Genomic DNA, 26944 nt, shown 5'->3' with positions numbered 1-26944 from the left:
GCCTCAACCGGGATCTTGGGTTCATGTCACACTATCTGTAACCCCCACGACTTGCCTGGGCTTGCAAAATCTCACTAACTGTCCTGGCTGGACACAATACACACCTCTAACACGTGCTTGGCCCTCTCTCCACTCACATTGTCTGTACCTTTAAGACTTGATTACCCGTAAAGACTCGCATTTCAGCCATTATCTTGTAAATTGAGTTTGTGTCTGTATATGCCCTGTTTGTGAGCACAAGTCTTCACTCACCTGACGAAGGAGCCTGAGACTCCGAAAGCCAGTGCCAAATAAACCTGTTGGACTTTAACCTGGTGTTGTGAGACTTCTTACTCTGCTGCTAATCAACAGCATTAAATTAACTATTAATGCCCATTTAAGGGCCTCACCTTACCACCACTGGGCGAGGCAGTGGTCACACAGGAAACAAACCTATTGGGGATTTTCGTGGGGCTTTCAGTGAATCCTCTCATTCGAAAATAGTCAGGGCCAGATCGAGGCATCTGGCAACAGGAAGTGGGAGACCACAGACTCAGCCACTTCTGGTCTTGCCGTAATCCCCTCTCCCCCATAACGTCCACCCTGTGATCTGCACCCCATCATCGCTCACTTGTGGTCTGGTCCCTCGGTGATCCTAGGCCTCAGGTGGGGGTATTACCAGCATTACTCACATACCAATCAGAGACCGGCAGCTCTCAAGTTCCCCGGGGGGGGGGGGGGGGTAGTCCACCTCCAGGGTCATTCATTCCAGGGAAGGTCCTTCACTGGCCAGTTAAATGTCTAATTGACACTTAATTTGGTGGATCTTCCCAAAAGGAGGCAATGTTGTGCTCTCAGTAACATTCCCATCAATAAATACTTCCATAGAAGGGTGCAGCACAGAAGGAGGGCATTCAGCTGGTTCTCTGAAGAAATGATCCACCTGGTGCTGCTTTTCCGCCTTCTCTCCTCACCCCTCACATTCTTTCTTTTCAGATAATACTCCAATTCCCTCTTGAATCCCTTGATTGGGTCTGCTTCCACCACAATCCTATAGGTGCATTCCAGAGCCTAACCACTCACTGTGTAAAAAATGTTTTAATGTTGCCATTGTTTCTTTTGCCAAGTACCTCAAATCTGTGTCCTCTTATTCTCAATCTTTCCATCAATATCAACAATTTTTCCCTATCTCCTCTTTCTAGGCCCCATGATTTTGAATACCTCTATTAAATCGCCTCTCAGTCACCTCTCCTCCAAACAGAATTGTCCTAACCTCTCCAATCCACCTATGTAATTGAGGTTCTTCATCCCCAGAACCATTCTCATGAATTTTCTCTGCACGCTCACATCCTTCCTAAAGGGCAATGTTCAGAACTGGATGCAATATACTCCAGTTGAGGCCAAACTGTGATTTATACAGGCTAAACACAAGTTCAGTGATTTTATATTCTATGCCTCTAGTTACAAAGTCCAGAATACAATGGGCGAGATTTTCCAGCTGCCGAGCCATGTGTTTCCCGTCGGCGAGAGGTGGCGCATTGTTTGCTAGCGGAAGGATTCTCTGATCTTGCCGCTGTCAATGGAAATTCCCACTGATGTCACCACACACTAGCAGGAAATCCGTGGGCAGGTGTGCGCTGCTGGCAGGACCGGAGAATCCTGCCGGTGTGAACGGTCGGAGAATTTTGGCCAATATATTTTATTAACCATGCTTTCAACCTGTCCTGCACATAGCATGACGTATATATACATCCAGGTCCTCCTCCTCCACTCTCCTTAGAATTGTATCCTTTATTTTATATTGTTTCTTTGTGTTCTTCCTACCAAATTAACTCTTCACACTTCTCTACATTAAATTTCATCTGCTCATTATCCATCCATTCTACCAACTTTTGTTTGTTTGAAGTTCTACACTATCACCCTCACAGTTCACAATAATTCCAAGATTTTACTGTCCACAAATTTTAAAATTGTGCCTTATACATCAACATCTAGGTCATTAATGTGGGCGGCATGGCGGCACAGTGATTAACACTGCTGCCTCACAGCGCCAGGGACCCGGGTTTGATTTCCAGCTCAAGTCACTGTCTGTGTGGAGTTTGCATGTTCTTATGTCCCGTGTTTGCGTGGGTTTCCTCCGGGTGCTCTGGTTCCCTCCCACAGTCCGAAAGACATGCTGGTCAGGTGCATTGGCCATGCTAAATTCTCCCTCAGAGTACCCGAACAGGTGCCAGAGTGTGGCGACTAGGGGATTTTCACAGTAACTTCATTGCAGTGTTAATGTAAGCCTACTTGTGACACTAATAAATAAACTTTGAAAAAACTTAAACATAATGTTTGCCTGGAAGAACAGGCCTCCTCAAACTCACCACTGGAGAACTCCACTGTACACCTTCCTCCAACTATTAGCCATTACTCTGTTTCCTGTCACTCGTTTCTGGTCTGTGTTGCTACTGTCCCTTTTAAGCCATGAGCTCTCACTTTGCTCACAGTCTGTTATGCTGCACTGTATCAAATGTCCTTTGGAAGTCCATGTGGACCACCTCAACAGCATTAACTTCATAAACCCTGTCTGTTACTTCTTCAAAGACCTCAAGCAAGTTACTTAAACATAGCTGGTTAAACATAACATGCTGGTACAAATCCGTGCTGGCTTTCCTTAATTAACTCATATTTGCCCAAGTGACTATTAACTTTGTCCCAAATTATTGTTTCCAAAAGCTTCCCCATCGTTGAGGTTAAACTGACAGGCCTGTTGTTGCTTATCTTTAAATCTTTTTTTGAATAAGGGCGTATCATTTGCAATCCTCCACAATTAATGTGGTTGTTGTGACAGACTCCAGTAACAAGTGTACTGATATTCTGTATAACACCACCAAGTGGCTGACATCAAACACTACTGGTCACATCATTCAGTATAGGAAGTTGTAATCTGCAACAGTAAATATCAAATATTATAGCAAAACAATGTATTTCCACTGTTAACTATGTATCTTTTAGAAACCTGATGAATAATTTTTGCTGGAAAACAATAGGCCAAAACCCCTAAACCTAGAAATTTTGCATATAGCTGCTTTACCTGAATCATTATCATGGATGGGAAAAACTGAGACAATAGTCCCGAACGTGCCGTAGCACAAGGTTGCTGACCCTGGTGCTACATTTCAATGTCCCATTTCACAATCATTCCCATTTCCAAATTCACATATGACTGGCACTGTGGCACAGTGGTTAGCACTGCTACCTCACAGCATCAGAGACCCAGGTTCGATTCCCGGCTTGGGTCACTGTCTGTGCGGAGTTTGCACGTTCTCCCTGTGTCTGCGTGGGTTTCCTCCGGGTGCTCCAGTTTCCTCCCACAGTCCCAAAGAGGTGTTGGTTAGGTGCATTGGCCATGCTAAATTCCGAACAGACGCCAGAGTGTGGCAACTAGGGGATTTTCATAGTGACTTCATTGCAGTTTTAATGTGAGCCTACTTGTGTCACTAATAAATAAACTTAAACTTAAAGCTTCATGCTCCTCTTAGCAACATCGGAATGAACAATAGGTCAACTGCTTGCGCTCAGAAAAATTGTGGGGATATGAGAGAAAATAGTAGCCCCCACCCTCTGCTCCTCCAGCAAAAAGTAGATCACCCTCGGGTACAGATTCTGAACGGCTGGAACAAAGAATAATGTCTATGGTGCAAATGTTTCAGAAATAATGGGAATGATAGTACATGTTGCAACAAATGAAAGTCATGCACCAACAAGTGCTAGCACCATAAAGAGGAAAGGTGACATCAGGATACAGTTTCCTTCATTTAACATTATTCTAAAATCTGCTTTACACTCATTCTGACTTTTGTTTTGTTAAGACTAGTGGATAAGAATGATTATTCTTCAGACGCATGTCACTGAAATCTTTAGTATATCAGAATGATGAGCTATGAGTAAAAGTTCCAATTAGTATTTGATTAACTTTGAACATAATCACATCTGCCTTACCTGATCTCAGATTTATATTCCATAAGTCTTCGCTGTGCCACTGAGCTTTTCACATGACGATCATCAGTAATGCTCTTCATTGCGTTCCTTAAGGCACACAACTGGAAATGCAAACAATGACAGGCAGAAGAGGCATTTAACACCAATTTAATAACAAATAGATTTGGTCAGTTTTGAATTCCAAGAATAAGGGAATAATAAAACAAACTAACAGTATTATAAAGAATGTTTAAACAGAAACATTCATTATTCAATCCAAAATTAAATTAAATAAAAAACGAACCAACTCCAAACTTGGCCCTCTCATGTCAAAACCTAACATATAAGCAGAAGGACAATTCTCAAACAAACACAAGTCAAATTCTCAATTTTAGGTTTCTAAATGCATAAAATTAACTAGGTTTGTATCCTCCACCTTCGATGGGCCATCTTCTGTCATTTCCATTACTGCCAGCATGATGCCACCACCAATCACATTTTCCCCTCTTCCCCACTTCTCCGTCAGCATTCTGAAGGAACTGTTTCCTCCACAGGACCCTGGTCCACTCTTTAATCAGCCACTCCTGCTTCCCATTACTTAAAGAATGCAAAGTCCCTAAGTTTCTTCCTGTCCTGCTGTGTTGACCGCTGATAGGCTTCTGCTGTGTCTGTGGACTGGACACTCTTCTATGATGTGGTGCATAATTTGCCCTCTCCCAAAGGGACATAGAAGGCTGGCACTAATGCCCTGTGGAGATTGGCCAAGCAAGGGCCATGACCAGTCCTGAACCTGTTGAGGGTGGATCACTCTTTCCTTAAAAGGTTGAAACCAGGCAACTGTTGGATTGGGTTTGTGACTAGGTACTTGTGTTTAAAGTTTAATAGTTTAAACTTTCAAAGTTTAAAGTTTACTTATTTGTGTCACGAGTAGGCTTACATTAACAATGCAATGAAGTTACTGTGAAAATCCCTTAGTCGCCACACTCTGGCGCCTGTTCTGATGCACTGAGGAAGAATTTAGCATGGCCAATGCACCTAACCAGCACATCTTTTGGACTGTGGGAGGTAACTGGAGCACCCAGAGGAAACCCATGCAGATACGGGGAGAACTGTCCGCACAGACAGTGACCCAAGGTCAGAATTGAACCCGGGTCCCTGGCGCTGTGAGGCAGCAGTGCTAATCACTGTGCTACCTCTGGTTTGTCATGTCCAATGATTCCCATTCATTTGTTCAGCTGGAATTTGTGCCGAGGTCCTGTGCAGGAGGTTTTTCCTGATTGGCATTCTCAGTGGGTGTCATACCTTGGGTGGATTGAACAGGTCAGCACAAAGTGGCAGGTGGGGGGCATTGCGAACTTTTTCTATCATTTTGTGGGTTGTTGCAAGTCAGAGGATGTGTGGAGGAGTAATGCTTGCCAGGACAGGGAGCCAGGGGAATGGCGTTGAGTGCAGTGTTTCAGTAATGATATGCATGGTAGCTTGCAGCTGGGTGTCAACACTTTAGTGTGAGAAATGATCTTGACCAAACAGGGGTGCAGTTTTCTGCTACTGAGTATGTGAGTGCCGAGGTTTGTGGGGGGTGGTAGCCGCATCCCACATTGAGCCGGTGAGTTTGGCAATCATGCTCTTTATTGGCTTTTGCATGAAGGTGTGGAACATACAACATCTGCCCTTTTATCACCTCCCTTCCCACTGTCTAAGGCCCAAAATATTCCCTCCAGGAACAGTGATTTACTTATACATCTTTCAATTTAACATACTGTATTCGCTGCTCATAATGTGGTTTCCACTAAACTGCGGAGATGAAATACAGATTGGGTGACTGCTTTGCAGAACGTTTTCAATAAGTCTGCAAGTGTGACCCCAAGTGTCCTTTACCTGCCATTTTAACACTGCCCCACTCTCAATTCTGTCCTCAGTCGCCTACGCCATTTCAATTAAACCCAATCTAAGCTGTAGGAACAGTGACTCAATCTTTTGAACAGGCACTTGACAGCCTTCTAGACTTGACACTGAGTTCAACAATTTCAGATTATAATCGCTTCTGCTTTTGCTCAGATGGCAGCAGTTGGTGAAGATTCTGCTTTTCTCATTTACACCTCTGCTAGATTCATTTCGGTTCCTTTACCTGCCCCATTACCAGCTATCTACACTCGTCTCACACCACCATCCCTTTCACCATACAATTTTCCTATCTTCGAACCTATCACCAATATTCCCTCTTGTTCTTTCCCATTTTCCCTGCATCAGCACTTGTTTAAAACCTATTACAACTTTAAGTTTTTCCAGTTCTGACAGAAAGTCACAATGTTTCTCTCTCCACAAATGCTGCCTGACATACTGAGTACTTCATCGTTTTCTGTTTTAATTATTTACAGTATCTGCCGTATTTTGCTTTTTAGTTAATTCGGACTTATTCAACAAATCGAATTTTAACCAACAAAAATGCTAATTTTTATTATCCAGTGGCACAACAGCCAACATGGTGTCGGAGTGAGAGCAACCCAGAACTAAACACAAACATATTGACCTGTTTAAAGAAGACTTGTTTTTTTACCAAATACAAGAAATGGTACTGATCAAAAGATGGCTGTTACTGTAAAAGAACCCTCCTGGGAAATTCCTGTGTAGATTATACTGACAGACCTATCTGAAAGGACATGGTTATTCACACCTGAAGAGGTGTCACTCTCCTGGAATCAAGAACTTTAACAGGGGGAAGCAAACAACAGAAAGAGAAGGATAGTCACACATGCAGAGACATGCCGCTCATCTCTCTCTCTGGAAGTAATCAAAGGGTGTCTTCTGCAACACATTACCCAATTTAACGTCTGCAACATTCCAAGGGTTACATCTTAGGGAAAGGCCAATGACGACTTGTATATTCTTTTAACTTTTCCATGGACTCTTGCCTTTCTTATTTCTGATGCGTGTGTGTGTGGGCGCGCGCGTGTGCATGTATAAGCTTACACTTTCTTTGACCCAAGAAAATCTGATTTGATTGGCTCCTTGTTAAAAAGTAAACACATCCATGGGAGAAAGAATTTTAAACAAACCTTTGTTGCGACCAACTGAGGGGGCTGAATAAAAGGCGAGCCAGCTCATTCCTCCTCACCCATTCACAACACCTGTCATACTGAACAGAGTCATGATGTGGAGATGCCGGCGTTGGACTGGGGTAAGCACAGTAAGAAGTCTCACAACACCAGGTTAAAGTCCAACAGGTTTATTTGGTAGCAAATACCATAAGCTTTCGGAGCGCTGCCCCTTCGTCAGATGGACGTCCATCTGACGAAGGAGCAGCGCTCCGAAAGCTTATGGTATTTGCTACCAAATAAACCTGTTGGACTTTAACCAGGTGTTGTGAGACTTCTTACTATACTGAACAGAGGCCAGCCCTTGTTAGAGTGCATACTACTCATGCAAACTGTAATTGCTGACTCCAAGAACTTCAGAGTCAGTTCTGTTTCTGGACTGCAACACCTATATGTGACACTGGTGTCATGGGGCAGGGTTTTTTGGATAACAGGATTTCCAGCCCAACCCCTTGACCTGCTGAGTCTAAGGCGTGTTAATTAACTGGAGTGGTAATTGGCTATCCCCTCACTCAGGCAGAAGTCCCAATTCAGGGTGCTGGCAGTCAATCTGATTAGCTGGCAGTGCTGCAGTCTCAGCAGTAGCACTGAGAGGAGTCAGACTACAAGCAGTCCCCAGATTCGAAGTCCTGGAGTTCAGGATCAGGTGAGTATGAGGCATTACATGAGGAGGAGGGGAGATGATCCTGGGGGAGTGGGAAGAGGAAGGTGGGAGTCTTTATGGAGAGGTCAGTGTGTGTAGGAGCACTCATGGGATGCAGACCTTGGTGAGGTAGGGGGTGGGGGTCCTCAATGTGCAAAGGGGACTCTTGAGTGATGACTCCCCCATTTCCTTCCTGAGGCCCGAGCAAGGTGACCTGCCAAGCTTCTCCCGTCGCTGAATTTCCCTCACTGGCTTCAAAATCGAGACTGGTTGGGAAGCAGCCTTTAAGTGGCCAATTGGGCTGAGAATTCAGGATAGGTTGAGCTTGGGCAGAAAGGCATTGGAAATGCCATCTGGATAATTTTATCTCCCCCCAACCTGAACACCTGCCAATGGGGGACTTTTAAGTTCTCCCCATAATGTGTGTACATTATACCTAAAGCAAAGATTGACATTTGAGTATTTAATGAATACAAAAGAAATGGCTTTGTCAACGTATTTTGAGACTGAGCCGAATTATTGGGCCTTCACTTCATTTCCTGTTGTATATCTGAACTGAAGGTACATCACTGCAATTAAATTAGGAATTATCTTCAACTGCTAGGATCTTCACTCCTGATCCTTACTGCTGCCATCACTTTAGGGTTATACGGTCACTTGTTCACAGTTTCAGTCTCATAGCCAAATGTTCATACCTTGTCAGAGTAAAGACTGGCAAGATTTTTCTGTTGTCGAAATAGATACTGGTCATACAGCTGTGCCAATTTGCTTGCCAACACATGCTCACGGCTAAACATGGGGTGGTGTGTGAACACTATGCCAGCAACATCAATGTCCAGTTGAAAATGTCCCTGGATCTCTGCTGAACCAGCAATGTATCGATTATCATACATGGACCTCTCAGCCTGCATTTACAACACAAACAGAATATAAAAAGATTAGGGAGTTGTCCACAGATTCTTCACTCACTTGCTCACAGTTCCAGAAATGATGTACTTTTTTCCACATTTCCACTCTTAAATATGTTTCAGCCATCTGAACATTAATTGTCTCAGAACTACTCAGCTGGTGCAGTCAGGGAAAAAAGTATATCCAAAAGCAGTTTACTCTGTCAATCTTACCCTCAAAGTTAGAAGGCTCTGGATAAGGGATTATTGAAAATGAGTGTGCAAGGAAGTGTACGTGACTTTACAGCATGAGTCACTGACTGGAGAGGAGACAGGAAATGAGGATAAAAGGTTTGTTCTCTGCTTTCTGGAAAGTAGTAATAGGTGATCCATAGGGATTTGCACTGAGGTCTCATATAGGCAAAAAAGGCAAATTGCAGCTTTTCAGAGGTAAAGCACTCCATGATAGGAATTAGTCTTTATCGATTTTCCTTATGGCTTTATGTATAAACCTACTGCCTAATGTGGCATTGAGTCACATAACCTAATTCAGACAAATGCAACTAGAGGAACAGGACAGTGGGAGTATAATTAACACCAGCATCTCTGTGCTTCGGAATGAGCAAAACGGGTGCGGCAAAATTCCAGTTTATCATTCCTTGGTTTTAATTGTGATCAATTGGCTCCCAATTAGAAAATATGATCAAATGGCAGAATTGGGCTCAATTAGGATGCCTCCATTTCATAACACTCAATGGCTCAACTCAGAAGTGAAAAATAGTAACTTTGCTGAGATTATGGAGGGCTTAGGGCACTTGTGCACTGTACATCAACAAGATTCAATATACTGAAAAGGGGTGGGAGGGGGTTGGAAACAAGGAATTTCTGTACCCCAGTTGCATGTACATCCTTGCCATGTGACAACACATTGCTAACAGTGTAAAATGTAAATACTTCAAGAATCAAATGTGAGGGCACAGACTTAAGGTAATTGGCAAAAGCAGCAATGGAGACACGAGGGAAAACTTTTTCACACAGCGACTGGTTAATATCTGGATGGTGCAAAGGAGGTGGCTTCAATCGAGGCAATCAAAAGGAAGACTGTGCAGGGTTATGAGAAGACGACAGGTGAATGGCGTTAGGTGAACTGCTCATTCAGAGAGCTGGTGCAGACGCTAATGGCCTCCTGCTATAACAATTCTGTGATTTATAAATATAGGAAACATTAGAAATTTATGAAACCATTTGGGGCCTGAAAATTGACAGCAGATGGAGGACAGAAGGATAATTTTACCATGAAAGTTGTTTCAGTGAGTGCTGAGACTATTATTGAACTAGACTGTTTTTAAAATATCTTCCCAAGCTAACTCCACTTTCAGGCAGAGATGTCAATTAATCATTGAAGCACAAGGAACCATGATATTCACTAAGAAAGTTGCCAGATCCAGGATAGCTAATTGACTGGCATTTTTGAGTAACAGCAAGGTCACATTCAGCTCTTCCAAGGAGCTTTTGTTTCTTGAGCTTCAAGAAAAGCACAATCCAGTCAACAGTGTAAACTTGCATGCATTAGCAATGTCTCAAATGATTGTTGTTTCATACATGGGTCAGAGATTTTTGAGAGTATATTTTGATGGAAATTGGGAAAGTATTCATTTTATACACACGCCTTTTATGTGCGAAGATACCGCAACCAGCAAAACAAAAGGTCAATTATTGCTTAACAGCAGTTGGCGTATTTAGGAATCTATTGTCAGAAGTAATCAACAGTGGCCAATCAGCCACTCCAATCACTTTATTGCAAATACTTTGGTGATCAAGAATGAAAGAGGCATAACAACAAAATAGTCTTTTAAATAAAAAAAAAACCTTCAGGATAGCCTCATCAAGATTTTACAACAATAGTTTTTTTTAAAAATGATTAAAGTAACTAACAGTCTTTTCCCTCCCTAATAAATTAACAAGTCTGGCAATGTCCAGTCCATGCAAACTGGTCTGTACAGAGGAACATATACTATAGCATTATATCCTCTTCAGTGTCAATGCATCACTGAGCAAATCTCTCAGGAATTACATAAGAGACTGCTATCTAAAGCTAAATAAAGAAAAATAATTGACCTGTTTAGGCAGAAGAGGCATAGCAGAGTAAGCACTGGTAAGAAGTGACCAGTGGTGTCCCACAAGGATCTATGTTAGGACCTTAACTATTCACTATGGCTGGAACTCTCCGACCTCGCCCAAGGCTGGTATTCTCCGGTTCCACTGCTGTGAATGGAGATTTGGCTGAGCGCCAAATTCTCCATTCTTGATGGCAGCAGGGATGACATCAGAGAATTCTGGCCTATATTTATGAATGATTTAAATAATGGAATAGAGAGTCACATATCAAAGTTTGTGATGATACAAAGCTTGATGATTTAATAAGTAGTGTAGATGAGTGCAGAAGATCTGGACTCGAAACGTCAGCTCTTTTCTCTCCTTACAGATGCTGCCAGACCTGTTGAGATTATCCAGCATTTTCTCTTTTGGTTTCAGATTCCAGCATCTGCAGTATTTTGTTTTTATTAAATAATATGCTTCCCATTTATTCTTGCTGCTAAAATGTACAATTTTACATTTTACCACATTATACTGCTTTGCCCACTCGCTTAGCCTCCTCATCTCCTTACTTTCTTAGCTATCTTTGCATCATCAGCAAATTTAGCAATCATACCTTTGGTCCCTTCATCCAAATCATTTATATAAATTGTAAACAATTGAGCTCCCAGCACTGATCACTGTGGCACACCACTCGTCACATTCTGTCAACCAGAAAATGATCCATTTGCGCCTTCTCTCTCTATCCAGGCCAATTTCTTTTACCCCCCACACAAAGAGCTTTCATTTTCCACATTAATCTTTAGTTATTAAACTATTCTTTACGTACAGCACTTTCATAATTTGGGTGGTATACAATATTATAGTTGAAATGTGATTACTTATGCATTAGAAAAGGGATCCTTCAACCAAAACATTTGTGAACCACTGTCTTAGTCGACTCCATTCAGCCTCTGCTGCAAAATCAATAGAAAATACGTTGTACCCACCCATAATAACTTTGCTGTGAGGTTGGGGAAACCTCCAGAGAAATAATGTGAGCATTCACTCTGAGCTGTTTATGCCATTTATCTTGAGTTTCTGCCAATTTCTGGTCAAAGTTATGACAGGAGACCAGGCAAACTTTCCTGGAAATTCAGGACCAAGAATGAAATGTATAACTTTGCTTGTAACTTCATCCTTAGTGTAGATGGGCCCCTTAAATAAATCACAGGAGATACCCGAGAGTGACCAACAGCATCTGTTTTTCCCTACTTCCTAGAGTAGAAGCACTTGACTTCCTGGAAATAAACTTGATATCACTTAGCATTCTAGGTTGAAGGAACCGGGGAAGAAAACAAAACATCAGCTGGAACTTCATGTTCATCAAATTATCCATCACTTTGGACTAACAGGTATCTTGACACTAGAGTGGACTGATTAATCATGAAGATTTGTCACATGCATAGTGAAGGAGCTAACAGTCCTTTGCTTTTACTTGGCTCTGTATAAAACTATGTTGAAATATTTAGTTGGAATGGATATTTTGCACTGCAGCCTGTGTCATTCCCCCCAACATGCACAATTATTGTAGACAATACTATTAGATCACCCTTTAATCAATGCCAGCAGTTTCTGCAAAGAATAATAATAATAATGGAAATAACTTCAAGGCTATAATCTAAGCTCCAAATTCATTGGCAAAATATTCAAGGTTTGCTCTTGAGATTTGTACAACGATTTGGGTGTTATGACCTGAGGAAACCATAAACCACTGTAACAAGAATACTTGATGACTAAACTGAATGTATGTATTCTGCCTAAACAAACCTCAAAGTAGTCCAAATCTGTTTAGGCCAAGTATTTTATATCTAGACTGTACTTTACCTAACCTCAGAATCCTTGTGTTTTTGGTGTTCACTGTCAACACCAAATGTTTTACTCTGGAGGATTGTAGCGCAATTCCATTAGGGATTTATCTCAGGGTTTCCTATCCAGTTAGTGCTGTCTATGTATTACCACTCACTGAATCTTCTTTCTTTACACCCGAGCTATGACTGTAACACTATATTCTGCACCCTCGCCTTTCCTTCTCCCCTATGTACTCTATGAACAGTATGCTTTATCTGCACATCATGCAAGAAACAATACTTTTCACTGTTTCCCAATACGTATGACAATAATAAATCAAATCAAAAATCAAATCAAATGAACAACTTTTGGCATAATTGGCTTGGGAGTTTATGCAAAACAGAAATTCATGCTTGCAGATAATCAGCTTTTGAATGTCTCCAATCAAGTTTCTGCGCTTTTCAAAACCACCAAAACTAACTTTAACTGAAGTTACGAATAGCGTTTTCTGTGACTATAACCATAATACATTATTCTCCATTGTCAGCTCTGCAACCTCTGACACAATTGACTGCACTTCTCTAAAACCCATCCTCTGTTCATTTTTACAGAATTACCTTTGCTTGGTTTCACTGTTACCTATCTGTTTGCAACCATAGAATCTTTAACAGTGCTTTTCTAATCAACTCCACACTGCAAACTCTGGAGTTATCTGAGAGCCCATTTTGAGCCCATTTGCAACCTATATGCTGTCCTTTGCTGACATCATTCACAGATATGGGTTAACTGTCTCATACCAAAAACACCCAGCTCACCAACTCAATACGACAAATGGCACAAGTTATCTTCCATATGCCTCTGTGACGAATGCAGACAAAATTTGCTGGAAAGATAATTAAAATATTCTGCAGAAAATATTGTTGCTGATAAGGAGGTGGGGGGCAATGGATATCTCTGGAACAAAGGGAAATAGCAAAGGTTTATCTCCCAAAACAGTTAAACTAAAATATGCTGGGGTATTTGGAAACACTTAGTATAACAACTGTACTATATAACAATTGACTGTGAAACTCTGCCCTCTTTTTATTTTAATTTAGCTATTGTTCTCGTAGAGTTATAGAGCTTTACAGCACAGGAAGAGGCCCTTTGGTCCATTGTGTCTGCATCAGCCATCAAGCTCTACTAGCTCCTTTTTTGCTATTTAAGTTTAAATGACCTCTTGTGCATTTTCACTCCTGCAGTCCATCAGGCAGGACACACTTCAATTCAATGGAAATATTCTCAGAGACAGCAAACAGGAAGCAGAGTGCACTGACTATCCCTCACTTTTAATTAAATTTTACAGAGATCTAATTAAATGTTTAGGGTATGGGATTAAAGTAGAAACTGAAACATCATAAACAAACTTTTAAAAGTAGTAAAATGTGGAATATAATAATGAAGAAATTTAGTATTCCACAAATATAAAATTAGTTTTTAAAAGCTAGAGACCTTTCAGCAATAATTAAGAGTGTAGTTGCCATTAAAAAGTTCATTCAACAAGGTGTAGAATTTTCAAGAGTTTTACAAGACAGGGTAAAAGAGCAAGTCCATATCAGTTCAGTAATTTCTAATTGTTATGAAAGCAAAACACTGCAGATGCTGGAAATCTGAAATAGAAACAGAAAATGCTAGAAATATTCAGTTCTGGCAGCACCTTTGGAGAGAGAAAGAGAGTTAACATTTTAAGTCCAGTCAACTCTGTCTATGTCCTGAAGAAGAGTTATATTTGATGCAAAATGTGAACTGTTTCTCTCTCCACAGACACTGCCAAGCAGCTGAGTATTTCCAGCACTTCCAATTTCTCATTAATTGCAGTTTGTGGATACTTGAACAGTGCACCATCTGAAGCAAAAAAATCACTGCCAACAATTTCTAGACTCCTGCATTTAACTGCACATCTGCAGACTCTAGAAGTTGCTATCAGTTTCACAGAGCAATGACAGTAAACGCTGACAGTTTCACTGTCATTGTGACCCAAAATTGGGTCCTGAATATAGATAGTAGATAGAAAAAGGAACACTGCAAGCAACAACTTGCAATTATTTAGCACCATTGGCATTGAAACAATGTCAGGAAATGTTTGACAAACATAATGAAAAAAATGGACATCAAGAGAAAGGAAGAGGTATTTGCAGAGATGGACAAAATCTTTCTATTAGGGAATTCTTTAAGAAATATGGAGGTAGAGGGTTTGAGTGGATCAGGAAGATAATTGCAGAGGGTGAAACCAAGGCAGCTAAAGGCACAGACCATAATGCCCACAGCCCAACACAGTGCAGGGAGAAAGCGATGCATGAAAGACCACAATCTCAAATAGCAAACAAAACAGAAGTAATTGAAGACCAAATTGAAAGTTAAAATGAGAAAAAGGGCTAAATTTTATAAGGGGTGTATTGTTAAGCCCACCCTTCGTTAGAAAAGGCAGCCGCAAACCGACCGACTTTGAAAAATGACATTATGCTGTGAGAGGCCTTAAAAAGCAGAGAGTGGGACTCTGAACCACCGCCCCTCAATACATTCAATGGACGAAAGTGCTACCCTCAAGAGCTGCTGACCAATGCAGTCCAAGCAGCACCAGAACTCAGTAATGGATGCTGCTAGGACTGCAGGCCATCAGACCCACGAAGAGAAGCAATGGCATCTGGACCCAGGTAAGTCCCAGGCATTTTGGATGGAGAAGGATTGGCCCCCAAGAGAGCGGGGTGAGGTGTGGTTTGGAGGCCAGGCAGAAAACCACAAGAGAGGTTATATTCCTGAGGGCGAGGTGCCCCCAATGCACACAGGGAACTGCCCAAGAGATGTAAACCCTCTTCCTTCCTGCACTTTTATCAAAAAAAAGCTGTCACTGTCTCTCTGGCCTTCCACTACCCAACATTTTATGGCAGTGATGGTGGATTGAGGTTAAGTGGCCAATAATTGGCCACTTTAAGGGCCTTAATAGGCCTAAGAATGGGTGGGCAGGCTAGTGGGCACCTCAACAACCATCCATATTATGGGGACTGGGTTGGGTGTGGGTGGAAAGGTGTTGTACCAACCATTCTTTTCTGGTTGGCGGATGGTAACTAGTGGCGTGCCGCAGGGATCGGTACTGGGGCCTCAACTATTTACCATTTATATAGACGATCTGGAGGAGGGGACTGAGTGTAGGGTAACAAAGTTTACAGACGACACAAAGATAAGTGGAAAAGTGAATCGTGTGGAGGGCATAGAAGGTCTGCAGAGAGATTTGGACAGGCTGAGTGAGTGGGCGAGGATCTGGCAGATGGAGTATAACGTTGACAAATGCGAGGTTATTCACTTTGGAAGAAATAATAGCAAATTGGATTATTATCTAAATGGAAAGAAATTACATCATGCTGCTGTGCAGAGGGACCTGGGGGTCCTTGGGCATGAGACGCAAAAACCCAGTCTGCAGGTGCAACATGCGATCAAGAAGGCAAATGGGATGTTGGTCTATATCGCAAGGGGGATAGAATATAAAAGCAGAGATGTCTTGCTGAATCTGTACAGGGCATTGGTGAGGCCGCAGCTGGAATACTGTCTGCAGTATTGGTCCCCTTATTTGCGGAAGGATATATTGGCCTTGGAGGGAGTGCAGAGAAGGTTCACCGGGTTGATACCAGAGATGAGGGGTGTTGATTATGAGGAGAGACTGAGCAGATTGGGTTTGTATTCGTTGGAATTTAGAAGGCTGAGGGGGGATCTTATAGAGACCTATAAGATAATGAAGGGGCTGGATAGGGTAGAGGTGGAGAGATTCTTTCCACTTAGAAAGGAAGCTAGAACTAGAGGGCACAGCCTCAAAATAAAGGGGGGTCGGTTTAGGACAGAGTTGAGGAGGAACTTCTTCTCTCAGAGGGTGGTGAATCTCTGGAATTCTCCGCCCACTGAAGTGGTGGAGGCTACCTCGTTGAATATGTTTAAATCACGGATAGATGGATTCCTGATCGGTAAGGGAATTAGGGGTTATGGGGATCAGGCGGGTAAGTGGAACTGATCCACTTCAGATCAGCCATGATCTTATTGAATGGCGGGGCAGGCTCGAGGGGCTAGATGGCCTACTCCTGCTCCTATTTCTTATGTTCTTATGTTCTTATTCTTATTTTGTGTGCCCTCTGTCAAAAATATACCCACCTGTAAAATCCTGCCCAATAAAACAATGCAAATAGGAAGAGGTAGACATTAATTTTTTTATTTGTCAAATTGTATTTTCAGATTCTTTGATAGTTTATATGCAGCATTGCAATAAAAACCGTTTAACTTGAATTTGTAGCTTTAAAACTGTAAAATTAATGTTTAATTCTGTTTCCCAAATATCCTAGGCCTGAATTCTGAGCTTCAAAATGATCGATCAATTGATCTCCTGTGACATTACACTCAGATAAAATGAGCATTGTTGTCTTTTATAAATTTAGCTGATGTCAGTAAATATCAACACATCCCTAATCACACCACAAGTTAAATTAATTTCTGCACATTGCGAATTTTAATGCTCTATACAAAAAGTCATTTAGCATAATTTACCTAGTACAGTAATTTGAATAATTAATTCCAGGATTAAAGGGTAGATTTTATGACCTTGCATGCTTGCTATGGAGTTTTGCAGACTGGGTGTGTTTCAAATATCAGCTGGCCCCACAGAATATAAAACTTATAAAATCATAGAATCTCTACAGTGCAGAAGGAGACCATTCAGCCCATTTAGTCTGTACTGACTTTTACCCGGGTTTACCATGTATACCCACATGTTTACCCCGCTAATCCCCCTGACCTACATACCTTGGGACACACCAAGGGGAAATTTAACATAACCAATCAACCTAACCTGCACATCTTTGGACCTACCAGTGACTGCTGACCTAAACGTCCAAATTTCCAATGTGCACCCCCTAGTGGTTGAAGTTGTGCACCAGAAGTGGAAATTCCTTCAATTAAGTCTCGAAATCGAGGTGACCTGGATTTTCTGCAAATTTCTGCCAGATATTAGCACAATCTGGGCAAAATCACTAAAATATTGCAAAATATTGCAGAATTTAAAACTGAAGTGAATAATGCCCAAAATCACAATTGCTTTAGTTTCCACCATTTTTTTTACAATGGTTCAAAAGTCAATGCACCAGAAGGTGTTTCCACTCAGATCAACAAGCTGAGGTTCCCCCAAATGTACAAGTTCAATTATGTTCACAATGCACTGGAAATTTGAGTGCCCAAGAACTCATAGCCCCATTAATCCATCACTAATGTGCGACAATGACGAGCAGTCGACTGAAATCTCACTCAAGTCTGATTCTCATACTGATGCTACAATTACTTTAAATAGTTTTAAGTTAAGTTTATTGAATTCAGATTTGCCCTTGGTGGAGAAGGCCAGTGACCAGTGGTCCAGTGAAACCACTGACTGGCCTCTTCAGCTGCATCAACCGTTTGATCACATTTTCGGTTTGGATTGGCTGAATTCAGTAATCAGAGTCCGCAATGGTCAGATTTCAGTCAATTAGATTTGATAAGGCTGCTCAATTTGCTGATTCGTGGAGTTCAGAATTATGCAGCTGAGTCAGCTGGATCACCCCAGCAAAACCATGCAGTGCCCAGTCCACCTGGGTGCATTTTCCATTCTGTGTCCAGTGTTAGGAACTGGATATCATTTTAAGTAAGTAATATTTGTATTTTTGGACATTAGGAACTAGATATTGCTTTGATGTTTTTTGTTATTTGTGTGTTGAGAAAGATGAATCCTGGGTTTGATTTCATTTTAGGATCTTTGTGAGTGGGGCAGGAGAAGGTCCCAAAATGACAGTTACATCACAGGACAAGGACAGGAATCTGGAATAGATCCTGTTCAGTGAAATTAAAAGTATGGAGCAGGAGAGGAGACTCCAAGGAGAGAAAGCTGCAGGAAGCTTACGCAAAAAAAAATCGGTTTGGTAAAAGCCAGAAGATCTGAGTGAAGATTCAGGGGAGGAGAACATCCAAAGCAGAGTTCAAAACCTTCAAGGTGGATTCTAGTTGGAGGTATTTAAGTGAAAGCGAAGTCTTCGGACGTGAAGATTGGAAGCCCTTGAGAGAGAGACCGTTTCCTTGAGATCAGTTGGCTCACACTGTTCCAGGCCTCGAGGGAGGGTTGATGAAGAAACCACAGACACTGATTTAGATGGCACCTGTCCATTGGTTTTGGAGTGTGGTTTGTCTGACCACAGTTCCCTCATTAGTTTACATGTACTGCATACTTACAGTGAATAATAATGTTCAAGATAGATATTATATAGATGTGATATCTCTACAAATTTGTATATATCTGTAAAGGTATAGTCGGAGTGAAGGAGTAGCATACATCTTTTCTTAGAATTATAGAATCCTTACAGCACAGAATGAAGCCATTTGGCCCATGGAATCTGCACTGACTCTCCGAAAGAGCATCTTACCCAGTCCTATCTCTGTAACCCCACATATTTACCCCACTAATCCCCCTACCTACACATCTTGAGAGACTAAAGGGACAATTTAGCATGGCCAATCCACCTAACTTGCACATCTTTGGAATGTGGGAGGAAAATGGAGCACCCGGAGGAAACCCACACAGACACAGGGAGAATGTGCAAACTCCACCCAGACAATGACCCGAGGTCAGAATTGAACCCGGGTCCCTGACACCGTGAAGCAGCAGTGCTAACCACTGTGCCACCGTGCCGCCCATTTTCTTGTTCATTATCTTATTAAATAAATGTTTGATTCTTTTGTAAAAAGTTCATCATTGGACTCCTGTGATTCTCTTCATTATTTGCCCTCCATGTTGCAAATAAAAAATAAAAGTTAAGGTCTACCAAACCAGGTTCCACCCTGGGGTCTGACTTGCCCGGGAACAACATCAGCTTGGGTCATAACACTGAATCAAAACGCCAGGTCTGTACATTTCACAAGAGTTTAGCATAGTCACATTGTAAGCTTGAAGATTATACACTGCTAACTTAAAATGTTTATTTTAATTCAATAAGGGTTAAGTTACATGACTTTCAAAATCTAGGTTTGATTATATGGATGTGTTGATTTACCATAGGTACTTGATTACTGATACGGCTTGGGAATTCAAATCCCTCAACAGTCATTTAAGAAAATTATCCTCTTTGCAGATGTGTTGTTTCTTGGGGAGACCATGAATCAAATCCAATTATTCCCATTGGAAACTTGCATCAAGAAATTCAAGGCACGTCTCTTACTGCTTTCTACAAATATTTAAACATCTCCATCAAGGTTCACATGGGCAGATTATCAAATTGTTTTCTGGAACTATTTTCATCTCAGAAATTGAAAGAGATTTGAAATACATAAAAGTGCACCAAATAATACAGAACGAATTATTATCTGCACAGATTAATTGCCTGCTCACGATATTAACTGTAGCTAGGTGCTGTGACATCATTGACATCATTGATTAGCTGTTCTGGAGTCCCTATTAAGCATGATATAAAATGTTGGTGCATCAGTACATTTTAGTCGGGACAGAGAGAAAGGAAATCAAGATTCATCCAGACATGCATGAACTGAAACCATGGGGCTGGTTTTCTGGTCCTTCCCACTGACAGCATCTTCCAGTCCCACGGAAAGTGACAACCTCCCCCCCAGCAATGTAAATGGCCACTGACTTCTGGCAGGATCAGAAGGTTTTGGCAGTGGCCATTGGCAAGCTGCCTCCATCACCAGAAAATACGCTGCGGAGTGCCGGAAAATCCCACCCTATCGACTTGAAAGTCTTCCCTTACATCACTAATTTTACATCAGCTCTACATATGATTGGATTTAATTGCAATCTGCAGCTTTTTTTCTTGTCAATACCTTGCGAGTGATATTTGATTAAAATTTTGCTGATGAAATTGATTAACTTTCACTTATAGAAACTGTAATATGCTGTAAAATAATCTATTAGTCTGGAAAAAAAATTCTTTGTACAATTAGAATGTTTTACTTACCTTTATATACAGAGTTTCTAGTGCAGGATCCATCTTTTCATGCAGTGAAAACATGGGAAGTCTTGTTTGGGTCCTTTTAATAGGGTCAGCCAAGGCTATAATTCTGCCATCACTTCCAAACCATTTTTTGCCCTGGGATAATGAAAGAGAGTATTTTTGCTGAAGCTGTTAAACAAAGGACTTTTTCTAAAATGTAATGAATACTTTAAAAGAAAACAGGGGGAAGTCTTTTTGACCTACCTCTTCATTCTTAAGCAGACGATTCTCGAGGATGTTCTGGTTGGATTTAGAAACTTTTGGTCTTTCTCCAACATAAATGCCTTCATCTTCGAGAAACCGTGGCTGCACGTTTTCCGGAACTTTCTCCGATGTGGACACTGACCATCAAGAATACATCATTAATAATGATATCCTGTTCATGGAAAGGCATGAAGGGCCAAAGCTTCCAACATTATTGAACAGGAATTAATAATTCTACATAACTCCACGAGATTCATGGGGTTAATTTTGCACTAATATCAGACAACCTCAACGAGTACTCAAATATTCCTCACTTGAGTGCACAGTTCATCAGCATTATTGCTTTTAGTCAGTGTCGAGCAAACAACAATACAGCAAAATAATTTTTATTATGTGTTAACTTGAATATAACCAAAAGCATCATAGGAAACGGCTGTTCTCAAAATCATTTTATTTTGCATGATATCGCATTAATATTAAAAAATTAGTATTGAAAATCTTATGTCTGCACAATTCGGTTCCCTGTTGTCATGCATTTGTCGTATCTTTTACATCAATTTTTTCCATTAATCGCAATTTCTAGGAATGCATTAATTAATGGAAAATATCTGTACACATCTAAACTCCATGATAACTCCAATTATTCATATCTAGCTCAGGTACTAGTTGGACCACATTGTACAATATTACTGGTGAACTTGGTGAGATATACATGAGATGTTGGGGCAGCACGGTGGCACATGGTTAGCACTGCTGCCTCACACGGGTTCAATTCCAGCCTCAGGTCACTGCCTGTGTGGAGTTTGCACATTCTCCCCGTGTCTGTGTGGGTTTCCTCCGGGTGCTCCGGTTTCCTCCCACAGTCCAAAGATGTGCGGGTTAGGCTGATTGATCATACTAAATTGCCCCTTGGTGTCAGGGGATTAGCAGGGTAAATTTGTGGGGTTACGGGTATAGGGCCTTGGTGGGACTGTGGTCGGTGCAGACTCGATGGGCCAAATGGCCTTCTGTTGCACTGTGGGGATTCAATGAGATTCATCTATCTGGCAATTCAACAAAGGCATTTCTTATTATTTTAAACTAGTTAATTACTTCATTAAAATAGCGAACAGAGGAATTGCAGACAACTGTTCACACATTACTAATACCATCAAGTAACATTTCAATATCAGGTACCTTTTAACTGACAAAATAAACGTTAGAATTTAATCAGCCACACTTTCCACAGAATGCCTATCAAGACATGTCAGAAACTACACTTCAAAATAGTTTACCTGTCAGAATGCTGGGGGTAAAAAGGAACCTTTTATCTTTCTGTCGTTGACTATGATAGCTTTCATAATCAGGCGCCTTCACTATAAGAAAATCACGAGCTGTCTGATCAATTATGAAGAGATAGTCATCCTCATCATCCCCATTATCTTTTACAAGTGGTCGATCCTCTTCCTACAGTAACCAAGGGACAATACTGTTTTATATTCTGTTCCAGAATCGCTGGGAAAAAAATGTACAAATTCCTAAACACTTAAAGTTCAAATATATTTCTATTTTGCTTTCCAGTTAGTACAAAGTGATGTGATATTTCTCAGTGCTTCAAGCATTTCGTGCATTTCTCTTGCCAATTACATGGATAGTCTCTTGACGTATACACAAAATTGAATATAATAAACATTTCTCAATTACAGAAAAAAGACATTTCATTTGAAATGACATTTTAGGACCTTTTCTGTAATCATAAATGTTGACAAGACTGTATGGCAGCAGCTGTCCCCTTTCAAAAAAAATACACTGAAATGAGATTCTGTGTAGATCCTTACTCAGTCCAGAAAATGCAATGATCCTATCTAACTTTGAACTAAACAGTATAAAATTTTATCCTTTTAAAAACAAAATTATATCGCCATCCTTCTTGATTTGTTTTCTCTCTCCCTTTATGTCCATCTGTGTCACGCTTATAGCTGAAAAATGTTGGCAAGTATCATTATTACATTCTTTTGCCAAATGCAGTCTGGAACTTACCGACTGGAGAAATGCCTGAAGTGCCTTTCCCTTGGACATGCATTCCTTCATTACAATAGCATTGGCTTTCAAATAGTTGAGATCATGTTGAAGGAAATGCAGGAGAGGGCATTCAAATCAATGCCTTAACACCCGTAATTAATCATAAGTAATTGCACTACAGGATGCAGCACTGAGCAAGTCATTCCGAAGAGTTCCAAGATGTCAGAAGCAAACTGTCAGACAGATCTTTAGCATCTTATTATCACCCAGTGAATCTTACTGGAAATGCACATGACGTTATCGTGCTTTAGCTCATTATTTACAACAGCCCACTAATAGTAGCTCAGAAAGAGATGGTGTTCATATGGGTGTGGTACCAAATGGCTGTCAATTAAATTGGATTCCATGATGAACGATTATTTTCAGTGAGGAGGGATAAAGGAAGGAAAGAGCAACTGAGATAAGGGAGAAAGTAACAAAGAGCAAAAGCAACCTTGGAGTTGCCCAAGTACAAAAAATTCTCTCTATCTCTACTAAATAATTTATGAAACTGATCAATAAATGTTTCAGTCCTTGGTCATCTTTGAAGTGTTGAGCTCACATATTTCAGCATATAGGAACATTAGAGTTTGGAGCAGGAATAGGCCATTCAGCCCTTCGAGCTTGCTCTACCATTCAATGAGATCATGGCTGATCTATTTGTGGTCTCAATTCCACTTTGCTGTCTAACTCTGACTTGAATGAATTCAATGATGCAGCTTCCGCTGCTTTCTACAAATGAGAATTTCACACACTAATGACCTTTTGAGGGGAAAGACTTCTCTTCATACTGGTCTTAAACTGTAGAACTATTCTTAAACTGTGTTCCCTGGTTCTAATCACTCCAACAAGTGGAAACATCCTCCTGGTATCTACATTTTCAAATCCCCTCAGAGTGTTAGATGTTTCAATAAGATCATCTCTCATTTATTCTTGTTTATATGACCTGGGATAAAAAATATTTTGAGCAGACATTCATCAGAATTGCAAATAGTATCTTTAAATTTTAATTTCTTTATGAAGTATGTAATTTCTGATTACTGGATTATTTATATACAGAGCAGACAATGTGATGTATTTGATAACGGCCTCAATGTGAGAGAAGCTAAACACAAACTAGTTTAAAAATATATTTTTTTAAATGCTCATTTTTCCAGGGGCATAAAACGTTCTTCTCAGGGCAGATAGCTACGAGGTGATTTTCTTCCTTAACTCTATTAACAAGGACCCAGTTGTTAACAGCAAATGTTAGAAACTTGGATACAGTTTTCTGACCAGTCACTTAAGTGGTTGGAAAATCATGCAACAAGTACATCCTGGTTACAAAGCAATATCAGTACAACATTTGGGTCATGCTACATTCTGTAGTCATTGCACTTAATCGAATTATTCTGCTTCCTAAAATTCAATTTGAGAATTATGCATCTTGGCCTGGACTCAGTCAGTGTGACTTCAGAACCCTTTAAAAATGGCAGAAGAATCCTGATTCTGTGATTCCCAACCTCAATCCCAGAATTTACAGTTTTCAAAAACATATCTTCAGGGTGCAAGATGATCTGGGTTGCGAGCCAGCACACTGCACTCCCAACCTGGCCAGTGGGAATAGGCATGTCCTAGTCTTCCACAATTCTCATGGAGTCAAGCCAGCTTTTCAAAGAGTCATGGGTAATGGTACCCCAGAGGTTTCGCAAATCACAGTCTGGATGAGGGAACTATTTGAAAGGCAAGTTTATAAAGTCCTCCTCATGCCCCATATGCCAAGCTATGGCCACCCATACACCAACTCCACCCCCCACCCTCCCCGCCCCAACCCCCCACAATGGCCCCCCATACCCATGCTAAGTTATCGCACTTGCAAGCTCAAAAATGAGGCTTGTCTGAGAGTCCAGACATCCATGAAACTGTTGAAGCTGTTGAGCATCAGGGAAAATATTGCTTGATGGATAGCTCTGTCTCTCTGATCTCTCCTGTCAATTATATAATGTTTATTTACATAAGATAGAAATGTCAATGCTTGCAGTTTCTGCTATTGGTTCTTTAAAGAGTTTGGATGATTGACTCTTATTGGTCTGTAGCAAAAGGCTTTTTTTTAAAGAAAGTAATGAATTACTTAATTTTTAAAAGCTTTTTTTGACACATCCTGTGGTCACCATAGGGTCCATTGGCCCTATACAGTGTATGCGAATGGGCATGGAAGTGCCATAGCTCGGCATGGGGGATATGAAGGGCCATTCGGAGTGGGTGGGGGACATGGCTTGATGAGCATGTAGGAAGAAACATGGGAGGGGGGGGGGACTGAGATGGCATGGATGGAGAATGTGTGGGAATTGAGAGTTAGAGACCCTTACTTCCTTCATTAAAATTTAGGAGAGGCAGGCATTTCAAATGGCCCACCTTAGCAGCTGGAAGCCCCTATGGCTGACTCCAAACTCTTTCCAGGGTTGGCTGGTCCAACAGCAGCCCACACCTGCAAGCTGCAATGAGAATCCTATTATTGCGGGCACTGTCTCCTTAGATGGAAGGGCCGAGCTGGGACTTCCCCAGACTCCTGCTATCTTTCACAGTAACTTCATTGCAGTGTTAATGTAAGCCTACTTCTGATACTAATAAATAAACTTAAAAACTTAAACTTCCTCGAGGATGCAAATCCAGGCCTTTAACTCTGCATCCATGAAAAACCCTAAAATAATTGGGGGCACTGGTATAAAACAAAAATGCTGCGTTACTGATTCATGTGTACATAACTATCTTTGGTTTTTGTGCCATCCTAATTCAGACATTAACTCTATCTTTGTCATTTTATCCATCGTCTTCAACGTTCAGCTGGAAAAGGAGTTTTCATTTTACATTACTCTCCTGACGAAAGCACCATGTGATTCTAAAATGCTAACTTAGACATGTTATAATCTATCTTAATCTTTAAAAGAAGCTCCTGTACAGGGTATCAATTGAAAGCAGCGGTGCTGGGATGATTTGAGAGAGTGGCACTCTATCAGCTTTTTCTCCGCTTCCATCTTCTCCCCTCCTATTAGATCTCTTGCTGGGGTATGGTTTCACTGATAACGAAGTCCTCAGCAGCAGAATAGCGCCCCAGTGTTTCACCTCAGCCCAGTGATTACTATACATCAATAAGCTTCAAAACCGATCACCATTCAGCTGCTGAGGACATCATAGCTGAGCCGACTCCTGCTCTCCCTTGACATCCATTTTAATTAATGATAGCACACCTCTAGTATGAACTTACTAGACAGTGGTGATCAGGAGCTGCGGCCACGGCAGATTTAGTATCATTGCGCTTTCTCAATTGCCGACAGATAACAAAGCACAGATAGTGTCTCCTTCCTATTTTAAAACATCCTTCCCTCCTTTTGATTTGTTGTGTGAAAGAAGGAGAAATTGGAGTAAAATGCACATATGCAGGATCATTTCATTTCCTGGCATGTTTAGCTGATTGATAACATACTTGAACAAAAGGAAATTTGGCAGTAAATCTTGGAAACAAAACAAAAGATACAGTATGCCCGTAACGACATAGGTAGGAAAAGGTTTATCCTGCTCCAGTCATACATGTGGATGGATGACAAAAGACCAATGTATATTTCCTCTGAGATGCTACTGTGCTCTACATTTACCTCTTCACCTTCTTCAATGGCTGCAGAATCTTCTCCATCCCCCTCCTCCTCCTCGTCTTCCTGGGCAACTTTTTGATGTGTTTCAGCTTGTTTTTCCTTTTTGGACTCAGCTTCTGTCTCTTCAGGTTCAGGGTCAAAATTGAAGGTGAAGAAGTTATAAGCAACTTCAGCAGAAGGAAGTTCATCCTGTAAATGCAAAACCCTGGTTCAAACAAATCATGAAAGAGTCTGTTTGCTTCTCGGCATGAAAAGTAACTCAGTGTGCTGCTGACAGTTTCACAATAACTAAAATGCAAGAACTCATACCTTTGCAAAATTTGGATAGGTTGTTCCTTCTGCAAAGAACAGATTAAATGTGAAATTATACAAATCAGGTATAACTGGCACATGTGCTTATCCCTCAATCTCTTAAACTATAAATCCTGCCATGATTTGTACCAAACTTTTTAAAAGACAAAATTGTACCAGCCTCTACTACTGCCTCTGGCAGCTCATTCCATACACTCACCACCCTCAGTGTGAAAAAACT

General features: G+C 41.0%; 1 protein-coding gene across 1 annotated transcript in view; it reads right to left on the bottom strand.

The window, feature by feature from the left end:
• Nucleotides 1-26944, bottom strand: part of cc2d2a (coiled-coil and C2 domain containing 2A) — a 165566-nt gene that overhangs the window by 95539 nt on the left and 43083 nt on the right. Inside the window, exons 10-15 of the mRNA XM_078215007.1 lie at nt 26416-26601; nt 22018-22189; nt 20744-20880; nt 20504-20635; nt 8379-8588; nt 3967-4067 (exon numbers count right to left, since the gene is read on the bottom strand). Coding sequence (XP_078071133.1) covers nt 3967-4067; nt 8379-8588; nt 20504-20635; nt 20744-20880; nt 22018-22189; nt 26416-26601 — 938 coding nt within the window. The remainder of the gene's footprint in view (nt 1-3966; nt 4068-8378; nt 8589-20503; nt 20636-20743; nt 20881-22017; nt 22190-26415; nt 26602-26944) is intronic.

The sequence above is a fragment of the Mustelus asterias genome, chromosome 1 (assembly GCF_964213995.1).
Source record: "Mustelus asterias chromosome 1, sMusAst1.hap1.1, whole genome shotgun sequence".
In the NCBI taxonomy this organism is placed as follows: domain Eukaryota; kingdom Metazoa; phylum Chordata; class Chondrichthyes; order Carcharhiniformes; family Triakidae; genus Mustelus; species Mustelus asterias.
The sequence above is the reverse complement of the archived record's forward strand: the minus strand, read 5'-3'. Positions and strand labels throughout refer to the sequence as shown.